The sequence below is a fragment of the Xenia sp. Carnegie-2017 genome, unplaced genomic scaffold, assembly GCF_021976095.1.
Source record: "Xenia sp. Carnegie-2017 unplaced genomic scaffold, XeniaSp_v1 HiC_scaffold_19, whole genome shotgun sequence".
In the NCBI taxonomy this organism is placed as follows: domain Eukaryota; kingdom Metazoa; phylum Cnidaria; class Anthozoa; order Malacalcyonacea; family Xeniidae; genus Xenia; species Xenia sp. Carnegie-2017.
This window is the reverse complement of record NW_025813481.1, coordinates 5,609,669-5,622,344: the sequence shown is the minus strand read 5'-3', so window position 1 is coordinate 5,622,344 and position 12,676 is coordinate 5,609,669. Positions and strand designations below refer to the sequence as shown.

Genomic DNA, 12,676 nt, shown 5'->3' with positions numbered 1-12,676 from the left:
GGGCGGTTATAGTGAAGAATTTATTCAAAGGAAAAAACATGTAAAGTTTTCTTAAGTGACAAAATTATCTATCTTTACATGGCTGTTACATGTTTTGACTACAAATGTTTGAAGAAAAATGTGCTGATTATAATGTTGTTATAAATGGAATACAAAGTTCAATTCTATTGAACAACTTTGTTTCAACTGTGTTTTCTCAGAAAATGCCCACAAATGTCACAGTGTTGTCTCTAATTGTCTCAATGGCGCAGAATGCTTATTTTCTCTCGTCCCAGTCCTTTTTGTTGACCGCTTGCAATACAACAATTGCTTGAAGCCATTTCTGAAACGTTCACCCATGAATGCATAGAGAATAGGGTTCAAGGCACTGTTGATGTACACAAGAAGTGTTGCATAAGAGTGAAGAAGAAGATAATATCTAAAAGAAATGAATTGGCGTCTGCAACTACTGTACACAACTTCTGTTTTCATTTTCAGCGTTTACATTAAGACATACCTGCTTTTCATGCCCTCTCCATACTCTCCCCACAGAAAAACAACGTGATACGGAAGGAAGCATGAGGCATATGCAATGATGACCGCTAACAACATGCGCAGAACTTTATCTTTCTTCTCCTGGTTAGTAAATCCCTCTCGATTGTTTCCTTCTTTCACATGTTTATTTAGAGTGCCAACGATCTTTACGTACAAAAAGCTCATGATTGTCAGCGGTGTTGCGTAAGTAAGTGCAAAAGACATCGTATTGTATATGGTCCTGTGAAGTAATTGCGGCCATTTTTCAACACAATATAGAGCCTTAGAACTTTGTTGAAGCATGTTAACTCCAAGTAACGGCAGTGCATGAAGTAATGCCACCATCCATATGAGACATACAACATATCGTATGTAACTCATTGATAAACGTGATGCGGGCAGCGTGTTGACTATACAGCGATAACGATCTGTTCATCAAAGTAATTATGATTATCAATAAATCGTCACTAATTGAGATGCTATTCCTTACAAATATTGATGATGGTAAATGTTCCTATCGAACTCATGCTATTCTTCTTGCTCCCACAAATTTCAATGTTCTCACTTATTCCATGCTATTCCTTACCAACACTGAACGACATTCAGAGCTCCTATTGATCGCATACTATTAACTACTTCCAGAAATTTTAACGTTCCTACTTTTGCTTACCAATACTGATGACAGTCAGTGTTCCCACTGATCCCATGACAGATAAAGCTTGAGCGAAAGGTAGTATTTTACACATGACAGATCCAAATGGCCAAGTTTGCAGTTCATTGCTTATTAATGTGACAGGAAGACAAAATAGCACAACCATAAGATCTGCGATAGCTAGATGAGCGATCATGTAACCCGTTACTGCAAGAAAATTTTGATGTGTTTGTTAATAATCTTTGAATCTTTGCGCTATTTAGAATGCATACTTAAAAAATTTTGATTAGCATATTTACGGAACGATGAAAATCATGGATGTTTTTTCAATTATAATGATAAATCATTTCATGATATGTGACAGATGTGTGACTGAAACGCGTACGCTGATTGGTCTAGAGCTGTGTTTGCATTAGCCTGTGCAAAACCATCTGAGCTCAACCAATCAAATCAATCAAAACAATCAATCAGTCCAAGAGAATTTACAAATCCATCATGAATACATTTTAGAGGAAAAATTAAAATGTTTGTCTTTTTCGCATTACTTTATTTTATAAAAGAAATAAAAGATGTTTTTCTTGTTTGCAATGGCTTATGCAAACCTCGAAGATGTTTGCGAGAACTGTACAGCCATCGACTTTCGGTCCCGCGCTTGCACTGATCTACTGTCGAGTTCTCCCAAAGGTCTCCTCGGCTTGCATAAGCATGTGCGAACACAGTGAACATCTTTTATTTCTTAATTGTAAAATAACAACAGTAAAAGCCGTGCGCTGATTGGTCTTTAGCTGACTTCCCATTAACCTTTGCAAACCGATATGAACTTAATCAATTAAAGATAATTTGCAAATGAATCATCAATACATGTTACCGGAAAAATCAAAACATTTGTTTTAAATTTGTCTGTTTCGCATCATTATTTTTTTGTAAAAGAAATAAATCATGTTTTTCGTGTTTTCACTGGCTTATGCAAATCTCGGAGACGTTTGTGAAAATCTTCTCTCGTTCAAGTTCTCCCAAAATGTCTCCTCGGTTACATAAGCCTGTGCAAATACAGATTTCATGGGAAACATCTTATATTTCTTGTGCCATGTGCTAAAGTAATTTCATGACATTCAAGGTTATATTTGCATTGAAGACAATGTTTTTCTTTGATCATTATTTGAATTTTTCAAATTCTAGTTCATCTTATTAAGATTAACATTAATAAAGAATCATTGTTTTCAATTTTAAAGCTCCTCAGTCCATTATCATGCCGAATGATAAATCCATTCAAGTTATGATATTTGTTAACACATACGTAGTTGATGTAAACATTTAAGTATTATGGTTAGTTTTGAAAACTTTCACGATGCATACCTGATCGTAAAGAAGGCGTCCTGTATACAACTATAAAAACAAGAACATTCCCTATGGCACCAACTAAAAATATTCCAACATAAAGTATTATTCTCATTATCCGTAAAGCATTGGGTTCTGCGATATAAATTGCCGTAGTATAGTTGATCTCTGTCACAACATCTGTCGCATTCTCTTTTATTTGACAAGTTATTTCACTGTTATTCATTTTTGGATTTGGTTCTTCTTCCCTTGCTTATATGAACGTCTTCTAACGATCTGTTCTTCACAGTACGTTCTTCATGAGGGGAAATTAGCATAACGCGCGTATTAATTCATGACAACCTTGCAATTATCATAACATGCGTATTCGATCACTTAAATAAATACATTTATATGGCTTGAAAACACCACCTCTTTGAGACTTGCGAGTTCAAATACTCTAACAATGTTGCTAGACACTTAGGCCTTTTAGGTTTTTCAAAACTGATCATTTTTAAGAGAATGAATAATGATAATGTTCTTGAATCAAAGTGTCAAATCTTTCGGGTTGGCTGGCCTACTCATTTTTCGCTTCATTATTTATTTGCAAATGACGTTTTTTTAACTTGTTTTGTTACAGGGCTCAAGAAACTGCAAACTTTGGTGCGTGTTGAGTTCATTTGCATTCACGTCTAAGGTTTCATATTGTTTCTCTTTGCTATGTGCTTTATTTGAACGTCTTTACTTATTTACCATAGTTTTTCGTTTTCAGGTAACGTTCGATCCCCAAAAACTTCTATTGACTTCTAATTATTTCTATCTTCACCCGCTGTGAATTTCACCGGAAATATCATGTCGACTTTCCTCAATCATGTGAGAAGCTTGGGACATTAATATACACGATTTTACTTTGGATTTCATGCAGACCTTTGTTATATTTTAATGATGTCTTCACACGTTTGGTTTTCCAGATCATTTTTCTTCATATGTTTCTGTTTTATGAAATGTATAACAGCTGAGGATCCCGAAGTTAAAATGAATGTTGTAAGTAAATATTTGCGTGCACTTTGTTCAATCATCTCATTATGTGAATGGTACTCAATACTGTGCTGAAATGATTGAAGCTTTTGCCAAAGGATTGGTTTGAATTTAGCTCATAGCGAGGATAAATGAACACTATTTAAAGCGTCTTTATCGTAAGCAAAAATGAAAATGTAGTTCTAGAATTATCAATGACATACTTTGTATATATGTTTCATTTAGTTAATTTTTAATAAGTTATTTTTTGTTTGTTGCACAATATGTTCATTTTCGGTACACCCCTTGTTTCCTTTTATTAATATTTCAAATCTATTTTGTTGAAAATCTTATTGTTCCATTTCAGTCTCAAATCATCACATTCTGGGGTTTCCATGTGAAGACCATAGTGTCGTTACTTCAGATGGTTATATTTTAAGTGTTCAAAGAATACCATCAGGAAAATATGGAAAAATTAAAAACACCGAAGATAATAAACCTGTTGTTTATTTACAACATGGCTTATTGGATCTTCTACTCATTTCGTTCTCAATCAAGCCAATACGAGTCTTGCTTTCATTTTGGCAGATGCTGGATATGATGTATGGATGGGAAATTCACGTGGGAATATATATTCAACAAAACATACCACATTATCACCTGATTCAGATGCTTTCTGGGATTTTAGGTTCGTTTGATGTCACATCTTTTGCTTTTTAATTGATATCAACCTGAACTGTTTGATATTTTTATAACACTCAGCTACGATGAATTTGCAAAATATGATATTCCTGCGACTCTCGATTATGTTTTGAAAACAACACAGTCGTCAAGTTTATCGTACATTGGCCATTCTCAAGGGACAACGATTGCCTTCGCTGAATTTTCACGAAATCAAACATGGCATTCTAAAATAAATGTTTTCATTGCCCTTGCACCTGTGGCTTATGTTGGTAATATGATATCACCTTTAAGATACATTTCTGATTTTGCACCAGAAATAGAGGTTCGTGTTGATTGATCTTTTGGTAAATATTTCTGTACAATTTCCTTGATATTTTTTTATCTTCCGTTTCTTAGTTTCTTTTTCATATTTTTGGAGTAAGAGACTTTAACTTGCCACCCAAAATACAAGAATGGTTATCGGAACTTGTGTGTAAGACAAAGATCGAAAGTGAATTTGTGCTAACGTTGTTTTCTTGCTTTGTGGTTTTGATCCATCGCAGTTAAATATGGTAAACGAAAACATTGTAGATATTGTTTAAACTTTTTGAAATGACATATTTATAAATGAAATCTTCTAGACACGAATGCCAGTTTATGCAGCTCACATTCCTCAAGGAACATCAGTTAAAGATATTGTTCATTGGTCACAGGTCATTATTAAAATATAATCATTAGTCAGATTATGTTGCATAACTTATCTCGATCTTTTTTTTGAAGTTAATTCATTCGAAGAAATTTGAAATGTATGACTATGGACGTTCTGGAAATCAAAAACATTACGGCCAGGTAGAGTTTGAAAAGATCATTGAAAAAAATGAACACTTAAGACTTAAACTCTTTTTTGCCATATTTTCTTATATCAGGCGACCCCTCCGGCATACAATGCATCTAAAGTTAAAATTCCAACTGCCATATTTTACGGCGGGAAAGATTGGATAGCTGATGCCAAGGATGTTCGAATACTTATCTCACAACTTCGACATCTTATTTCCACTTCGTTTATTAAAGATTGGGATCACTTAGACTTCATTGCTGGACGTGATGCCCCACAACTTGTCTACAATAATGTCCTCAAGATTTTAAAACAGTACTCTGAAACACAAAATCGTACACGTAGAAATTTGTATTTCTAAATCATTTGTCATAGTAAATTAAGTTGGAATGTCATTGCTAACATTTACGCCAATTAGGTAAAAGTTTTCAAACAATGATTGTTAATATTGAAAAGAAATTTAAAAGATCAACATATATTTTTTATTGAGGAGTATGAAGATTTTGTTTGTTTAAAAATTTTATAAAAACTTTCACCAATGATATTTGTAATTTGGATATTATCAAAGAAAGTCGTTGTTGATTGACAGGTATTCTTATATTAAACCAGTTACATGCATTCAACCGTATCTATATGCACCAGTTAAATTTACAGCGTCTTCGATAAATTATGGTAAAGGCAAAACGTTGACAGGAGTAACATAAATGTAAGATATGTTTCATGTTTTTACTTCTTTATATCTTTCTGTGAAGTTATAATTGTAAAACACGAAATGTTTGTCACTCTTTAGAATGAAAAATGATGATACAAGCTGGGATTACTTTCATTTTTGTTTACTCAAGTTCGTATCATTTACCAATTTTTGAAATAGAACTTCTATTTCATTTCTTTCTCTTTTATATTTAGTTTCATTGGCATCAGCGCAGTTTCCCGGCATGCTTTCTGAGCACGAGAAATTACGGGAAGATATCAAAAAATCTTTTCATGAGGGATACCAAGGTATGTTTATGGATAGGCGCTACACGTATGGACATGGATAGCTGAACATTCTTACTTTACTCGATTGTTTCTACAATGATATTTTCCACTTTACTCATGTTTCTGCAAAAGGATTTTGTTGAGTAATATTTCATTGGCAAATATTTTAAAGTTGACTGTGTTATCTTTCATATAAGAAAAAAGTGATTGATAAATTTATGCAAACTGTCATGATGAAAAATGATCATCTATAGGCTTTTTATGAGTAGTTATTTTGATGGTAGTAAATCATCATTCAGATATAAGGCCATGCCTGGTTGTTACAATTGTTTATATTCAATAATTTTTTCCAGCTGCATTACAAGAAAGCCTCTCAAAAAATTCCAATGAAAAAAGATACGACATAGGTTTGAAAATGTATGAATACAATAGCCCAACGGTTGGTGAAAAGTAACAATTGTTCATTTCTACGCTTCTTATAGCGACATTGAATCAAGCTGCAAGAAACCGCAACCCTTTGTTGAGTAGTTATGGAGGAGATCCCTATGGTATGTTTGTAAGTCATTCAACGATTTGATTGTGCAATCACCATTCACCAATGCTAGGAAAGGATACATTGTTCGTTTTTGTGTGCTCAGATAATCTTATTTCTTATTCGCAACAGGTATGGGTAGTACAATGCTATCAAAACAGCACATAAAATTTGGCAAGAAAAAGCGATCTCTAGGTTAGATTTCTAAATTTGTTGATTCCTTGTTTAGGAATTATTATTTTCTTGCTCACATTTTCGTATTCAATGAACATAAATTTTTTAAGGTATTAAGATCAAACGCCACATCAACTCGATGCAAAATGCACTTAAGGATGCTTACACATCTGGTTATAAAGGTAGAGATTATTTTGTCATTTATACACCTCCATTGCTCTTGTAGTAAAGCTCATACAATGGCATGAAATTCACATTCATTAATACTCCTCACTAACCATCCTCCTCTGTTGTTGTATTTTATAGCTGGAAAAGAGATGATAGCAAAGATACGAAAAGAAAATTCTGAAAAAAGATTTAGTCTTGGTGAAATGAAACCATTTTTTTTCTTCCCTCGTTAGATGATGACGTTGAGTCATTGACTATGTACGTTTATTTTGTTAGAAAAACTAAATCATGCTGCTCGCCATCGCAATGTTTACCTGGACGCTGTTGGTGGTGATCCCTATGGTAAGCTACATCCAACCTCCCCCACCCACCCAACCCTCACCCCCCCGTGATAGCTATGCATGATGAGGTATTTGGACTTTGCTTATAAGCAAAGTTGACATCCTCGAATTGCCTCCATGGTGGTGATACTTTAATTATTTCTACGTAAAACCACGGTGATAAATTTATCATTCTTCAGGAGGAAGTAGCGTGGTTTCTTCTCAGCAACATATCAGTTGGAGTCGTGGAAAACGTTCTACGTCACATGAAACTCAAACTATCTGAATGATGTAAAAATATCTATCAATATATGTTTAAAAAAATTTTTATATGAAGACCACTATTTGATCTGTCACTGCAGACCATCTTGTGACGTACCATTGAACGTAACTTTAATCGTACCGCTGTGTATTGTTTTGCGGGCACGTATGCCATTAAACTTCGTATGATTACACAACTGTCAACAAAAGAGAAAGTATTTACGACGCCAGATGGTGAAAATTTACTGACGGTTATTGCAAGTCTTTTTTCTTCTCTTCTGTTTTGGAAACCTGTCCTTTTATTACGTCAAACTAGCATGAATATTTCAGTTTTCTTTCTTTCATTCTTTGGTAAGTGAATTTATTTTTATGAAAGCTCAAATTACAAGCTCTTGTCAAATGAACGATAAAACAAAATATTTTTATTTTTAAATACGTAGCATACTGCATGAGATAACTTCTTTTTCTCTGTGAGATATTTTGTGCGGGTTTTGTCCTTTTAGGTTTTCGTATAATATATTTTTAAAGTTTTTGTTTCCAACAGCTTATGTCACTTCATTGTGAATTTTTCTCGAATGCCAAACTATTTTCCAAATTTTCTTCATTTCGCGTGGTGTAAATGTGTCAAAAAGTATAAAAAAAATCAAAATAATCACGAGACTTTATCCTCGTGAGGTACACGTAGGTAGTCTTCATTTTATTAATCATCCATGCTCAAATTGAAATTGTAGTTTTATAATCATTTTAACTTGAATATTTTGCATTAAACTTAATTCAGAATGAAGTTATTAGTTAAAAGTTCTTGAATACCCTCAAATGAATGTTAACTAATAATTTTCTGCGTGAAGTTAAGCTTATCAAGTTATAAAATGCTTAATTCAATGCACTTCCTGCAAAAGTACGTAATTACAGATGCATTCATTAGATAAATTATTATTATAACATATAAAAATGCAATGATTTCAAAATTGGTGATATTTTTGCAATAATTATTTAGTTTTCCTCTGTGATAATATTCAAGGACAGAAGTATTCTAATCAAGAGTGTAAAGATCTTGATAGAATTCAGAAATCTCTTACCACAGCTTTGAAACAAAGAAGAGACATTCCAGTAACAGCATCGTGCAAGCCAAACAATAATTGCACAGGTAATCAATGAACATTTAACACCTAATTATGCTTGTAATCAATGATTAATTATAGGTATCCCATTTTTAATAATTGGAAGATTTGGGTTTTTATTTGGGAAATAAATGTTCCTAAATTAAAATCATTAGAAGGCACATTTAAAGTATTCAATTGGAAATTCATGTCAATGAATACAAAGTTTACTTAGAGATCTTTATGAACTATGCAGTTCTTTATCACAAGATATTTTTCTCTATTTCCACATTATTATTAGATTCAGCTACCTTTTATACTTTGAACAGTATATTGAACTATTTTATTTTTCTATTGTGCCATAGTTGATACAAAAAGTTTTTTTTCATTTTTATGATTCTAAATGTAACCAGAATTTTTTATGAATAATGAAAACCTTTGTTTCAGGAGTGGAATGCAGTGGAACTGCAAATGGAAAGAAGTTTCGTAGTATTGTCATACTGGAGGCTTGCCATACACCTGTCAGAATGAAAGTTTATTTAAACAATAAAGTCATTAATATCACAAATGATTTTGAGTATCAACTACCTTCAAAGGATGCAACAAAAGCATATCTTGTTGTAAAACTTGCAAGGGAAAGAAATGTAGTTTATATTACTGTAAGTAGCTTTTTTCTGTTGATTTATTGAGAAAACTATATATTTTTTGAATTTACATGAAAATTAACTTCAGGTAAACGTGAAAGGTTGTTTTTTGACCTTTCCTTGTGTTTCCTTTCCAATCGTGGAAAATCAGAGAGTTCATGTTCATTGCAATGCAAGTGTTGGTAAGTATCAAATTGGGTAGTTTGAACTGAGAAGTATCGTTACATATTAGTTTATGTAGATTGTCCATGTTAGTAGAGTCTTTTGCCTGTTTATATTGAGCGACCTTTAGACATGTTTAGCAGTCATGATGACTACAATGATGACTAATGTTGAAACGTCAACCAATCAATTTCAATTTCAATTTAATGAAAACGCGATCGTTGGAGACGATGACCTGTCAATGCATGAAACTAATTTGGGCTTCTTGAAAATAATGTTTCATTCAGGCAGCAAATACTACGTACTTTTCGTTTTAACTCTGAAGCAAAGTTCCTGATTCCTGATTTATTGTCAGTCTATTTCGTATCACGATTTTTTAAAAACTTATTTGATTTTACATTCCAGATCCAACATCAACTTCTTATTCTACCGCTGCAGTTACAAACGAAGGTAAACATAAGTTTTATTCTATTCTGATTGACGTTTTCTCTTTAAATTTACAACAACTTATGTTTTTATGATTCAGATGAATCAAAAAATCCGGAGTGCAAGGGATTAAATAATGCTAAGAAACAAATAGAAAGGAGCTTCAATAATTTTCCCTCGTACGCGGCTAATAGCATCTTCTGTTATCCAGCCACTAACTGTACAGGCAAGTGTTTAAAAGTTTTAGTCATCTTATTTCTTTGGTAATGAACTTTTAATATAACTGTAGTCGTCAAGATTCATGTGGGTTGTTGCAGTTCTCAAAATAAAATTTCAAGAGTTCGTTAACGTTGTTTAAATAAATAGCACATTTTTATATTCTCCACTTTTTGTACGCTGTTGTGAATGCAGAAATGTAAAATGGCAACGGTCAAAACCACTATCGTAAACTTCAACAGTCAATAAAAATGTATTTTTATTTGTTTATTTAGAACTTAGATGTGATGGTGTGTTTAATGGTTATGACTTCAACACAACAATTTTAATTGACTATTGTTCTGACCCAATTGATTTGAGGGTTGCTATTGATGTGCCTCGTAAAAACATTCATTATGATCACCGTTTAAAAAATAAAAAACCTTATAAAATACTCAAGATAGGAACCCTTACGGTTCACATCAGACGTAGTCCAAAGGACAGAAACGTCATTTATTTGTCAATGAAGGTTGTGTATTTTTTCTTTAACTATCGTTTTATGATACAATATAGTCCTAAATATCTTTTATCTTATCTGGTGATTCTTGTTCACTTTTCAGTTGACGTTATTATTCGTTTCGAAGGATCTTATAAAGAACATAAGTGTCCGTGTAGATCCTTCACATTGTCATGGAAAATACTGTAAGACGATATAAAAAGTGTATAAAAAAGGACACATTTAGAAATTATATCAACTGTTTTCATTTCAATACCCGATCACTAGTGCTAATCACACAGTAAACGCAATCTATTAGAATTTTTTACTTGCCAAAATATTGTTCTATGTTAGAAGCTATGTTGAATTCCTATGACCTGAAAAGTTTCTAAGAATCTGATGTATGCACCCTAACCCTAACATGTAGCTGACAATATTCTGGGCACACGTATGCAGTATGCTCAGCATAATGACAGGGCATTGAAATAATTTCTAAAGATCTCCTTTTATGATATACACTTTGTATCATTTATCTGTCATTTTTTGTTGTCTCAACTGTGTGTTTTTTTTTTATTTTCATTCTCTGTCTTCTGTAGTGGCATTTCCTCAGATAAAATCGGAAAAATGTGAAAAAATGACTGCTGTTGCGAAGATGGTCGAAGAAAGATTATTTCGAGATCATAAAAAAGATGTGGTACAGAAATGTTCTGTCATGAAAACATGTGAAGGTATTGTTAAACGATTATCTATACTTAGGAGACACGTGTAAATGGATTGCTGCTTATATTCTTAAAATAAAAATGCTAAAAGCATTTCTCATTTTTTATTGGTTGCGTTGAGTATAGATGAAGTATGATGTACTTATTGCAATGACTGTCTTTGGTATGAGAGAAACACAAATGTTTAAACATGGACTGTCTTTGCAGGCTTGTAAGCTATTTCTTTGAATCGCGTGTTTTTTCTTTTTAGGAATCCATTGCTATAGAAAAAGTGGTAGCGATACCCTACAAATTTACACAAGAATCGATCCTTGTAATTCAACTCTTTTTGTGAATTCCTCACAGAATGGCAAAGTAAAATGCATGAAATTTAAGAATGGAAAAAATTTTCAAATGAAAAGATTCCAAGACATGATCTTGTTTAACGTGAGTTTAACTATTTCAATTTACGTTTTATTGTGTGTTTATTGTAATTAGAAAAGGACATTTAACCTGACTCTTCTTATTTCCACTCCGTTCCATGATGATTTTATTCAATTTTTTCTTAATTCCCCAAGCATTTTTAATGCTACAATTTTATCTCTTCTCAATTTCTCTGGAATCCGTTATTATCCTCCTCAATAGCTTCTCAAATCCACAAGGACATATGATGATCCTACACATTCTATGTTTTTTAATTTCACAGAGATCCATAATGATCCTACTCAATATCTTTCGATTCCCCTGGGATCTATGATAACATGTTATATTGTTTTGTAGGTGAGTTTTGAGGGATTTGGCATCTTGCGAAACGCAGAAATTCAATACGATCCGAACGATTGTCGTGAAATTCAATACGATCCGAACGATTGTCGTGAAATTCAATACGATCCGAACGAAGGTGGATTGTTTACATACGTCACACTTCTCTCAACTATATTTAAGTTATTTTCGATCTCTTATTGATCTTTATCGTTTAGGCAATAGTTTTAAATCTCCACACATTCTGGTTTGTCACCTGCTGTTGTTGCTGGGATTGTTATTGCGGTCATTGTCATCATTGTCGTGATTCTTGTTGTTGCCATAGCAACTGTTCGTTACAAACGCCGAAGGATCGCGCGTTATACTGATCTGGTAATGAATGATGACTCTGATCCATTGATATATGATTCAGATCCAGTGGCCTGATTCTAATGACAAGTAACTACCTTCACCCAAACGATTTTATAGTATTTCTGTCCTGTACATAAAGGTAGAACTGAATTTCGTAATTTGTGCAGTAGGGTTATTATTTTAAGATAGTATTATTGTTAGTATGTTAATAAATGCACGATTCTATTTACGGTTTGTTCGAGCACACAATCTCAATTATTGCAAAGTGTAATTGAATATTACAAGTTTTCTAAGTAAGAGTTATTTCTGTACTTTAAAACTCAGATAAAGTGTCTTTCAGAGCGAAGAAATGATGGAAACGAGTTTCACAAAAATTGGTATGAAATTTGATTGGATGCTTATGTGAAGTGTT

At 32.9% G+C, this 12,676-nt stretch overlaps 4 protein-coding genes across 5 annotated transcripts; 3 read left to right on the top strand and 1 right to left on the bottom strand.

Moving 5' to 3' along the window:
* Positions 1 to 6: 6 nt before the first annotated feature.
* Positions 7 to 1,470, bottom strand: LOC124439063 (galanin receptor type 1-like). Its single transcript, XM_046989274.1, has 3 exons — positions 1,184 to 1,470; positions 497 to 941; positions 7 to 418 (listed from the first exon to the last, which is right to left on the bottom strand). The coding sequence occupies exons 1-3, from the start codon at positions 1,359 to 1,361 to the stop codon at positions 217 to 219; spliced, it is 825 nt and encodes a 274-aa protein (XP_046845230.1). The 5' UTR covers positions 1,362 to 1,470; the 3' UTR covers positions 7 to 216.
* A 282-nt stretch (positions 1,471 to 1,752) lies between these two features.
* Positions 1,753 to 5,358, top strand: LOC124439344 (lysosomal acid lipase/cholesteryl ester hydrolase-like). Its single transcript, XM_046989569.1, has 6 exons — positions 1,753 to 1,849; positions 4,058 to 4,187; positions 4,262 to 4,505; positions 4,804 to 4,875; positions 4,943 to 5,011; positions 5,089 to 5,358. The coding sequence occupies exons 1-6, from the start codon at positions 1,753 to 1,755 to the stop codon at positions 5,356 to 5,358; spliced, it is 882 nt and encodes a 293-aa protein (XP_046845525.1).
* LOC124439068 lies at positions 4,943 to 7,499 on the top strand. Its single transcript, XM_046989279.1, has 11 exons — positions 4,943 to 5,011; positions 5,652 to 5,703; positions 5,788 to 5,838; positions 5,904 to 5,996; positions 6,329 to 6,382; positions 6,458 to 6,523; positions 6,640 to 6,702; positions 6,792 to 6,863; positions 6,988 to 7,047; positions 7,126 to 7,191; positions 7,370 to 7,499. The coding sequence occupies exons 3-11, from the start codon at positions 5,796 to 5,798 to the stop codon at positions 7,453 to 7,455; spliced, it is 603 nt and encodes a 200-aa protein (XP_046845235.1). The 5' UTR covers positions 4,943 to 5,011; positions 5,652 to 5,703; positions 5,788 to 5,795; the 3' UTR covers positions 7,456 to 7,499.
* A 100-nt stretch (positions 7,500 to 7,599) lies between these two features.
* On the top strand, positions 7,600 to 12,493 carry LOC124439061. Of its 2 annotated transcripts, XM_046989272.1 has the most exons (13): positions 7,600 to 7,781; positions 8,428 to 8,577; positions 8,978 to 9,189; positions 9,263 to 9,356; positions 9,742 to 9,786; positions 9,863 to 9,988; positions 10,254 to 10,486; positions 10,578 to 10,659; positions 11,050 to 11,181; positions 11,423 to 11,598; positions 11,932 to 11,970; positions 12,001 to 12,052; positions 12,132 to 12,493. In XM_046989272.1, exons 1-13 carry the CDS (start codon positions 7,616 to 7,618, stop codon positions 12,218 to 12,220), a joined length of 1,596 nt encoding a protein of 531 aa, XP_046845228.1. In that variant the 5' UTR covers positions 7,600 to 7,615; the 3' UTR covers positions 12,221 to 12,493. The 2 variants fall into 2 exon arrangements, with proteins under 2 accessions (XP_046845228.1, XP_046845227.1); XM_046989271.1 differs by having other exon boundaries at positions 11,932 to 12,052.
* Positions 12,494 to 12,676: the final 183 nt, after the last annotated feature.

Excerpts from the sequence above, each read along its gene's own strand:
- LOC124439063 (XM_046989274.1), bottom strand. The coding sequence starts at position 1,361 with ATGATCGCTCATCTAGCTATCGCAGATCTTATGGTTGTGCTATTTTGT. Across the intron at positions 942-1,183 it reads ACTGACTGTCATCAGTATTG|ATCGTTATCGCTGTATAGTC; the intron begins GTAAGCAAAAGT and ends TTTGATGAACAG. Across the intron at positions 419-496 it reads GGAGAGGGCATGAAAAGCAG|ATATTATCTTCTTCTTCACT; the intron begins GTATGTCTTAAT and ends CATTTCTTTTAG.
- LOC124439344 (XM_046989569.1), top strand. The coding sequence starts at position 1,753 with ATGGCTTATGCAAACCTCGAAGATGTTTGCGAGAACTGTACAGCCATC. Across the intron at positions 1,850-4,057 it reads ACTGTCGAGTTCTCCCAAAG|CCAATACGAGTCTTGCTTTC; the intron begins GTCTCCTCGGCT and ends TTCTCAATCAAG. Across the intron at positions 4,506-4,803 it reads ATTTTGCACCAGAAATAGAG|ACACGAATGCCAGTTTATGC; the intron begins GTTCGTGTTGAT and ends GAAATCTTCTAG.
- LOC124439068 (XM_046989279.1), top strand. The coding sequence starts at position 5,796 with ATGATGATACAAGCTGGGATTACTTTCATTTTTGTTTACTCAA. Across the intron at positions 6,383-6,457 it reads TGAAAAAAGATACGACATAG|CGACATTGAATCAAGCTGCA; the intron begins GTTTGAAAATGT and ends CGCTTCTTATAG. Across the intron at positions 6,524-6,639 it reads TTATGGAGGAGATCCCTATG|GTATGGGTAGTACAATGCTA; the intron begins GTATGTTTGTAA and ends TATTCGCAACAG.
- LOC124439061 (XM_046989271.1), top strand. The coding sequence starts at position 7,616 with ATGATTACACAACTGTCAACAAAAGAGAAAGTATTTACGACGCCAGAT. Across the intron at positions 7,782-8,427 it reads TTTCTTTCTTTCATTCTTTG|TTTTCCTCTGTGATAATATT; the intron begins GTAAGTGAATTT and ends ATAATTATTTAG. Across the intron at positions 10,660-11,049 it reads ACATTGTCATGGAAAATACT|TGGCATTTCCTCAGATAAAA; the intron begins GTAAGACGATAT and ends TGTCTTCTGTAG.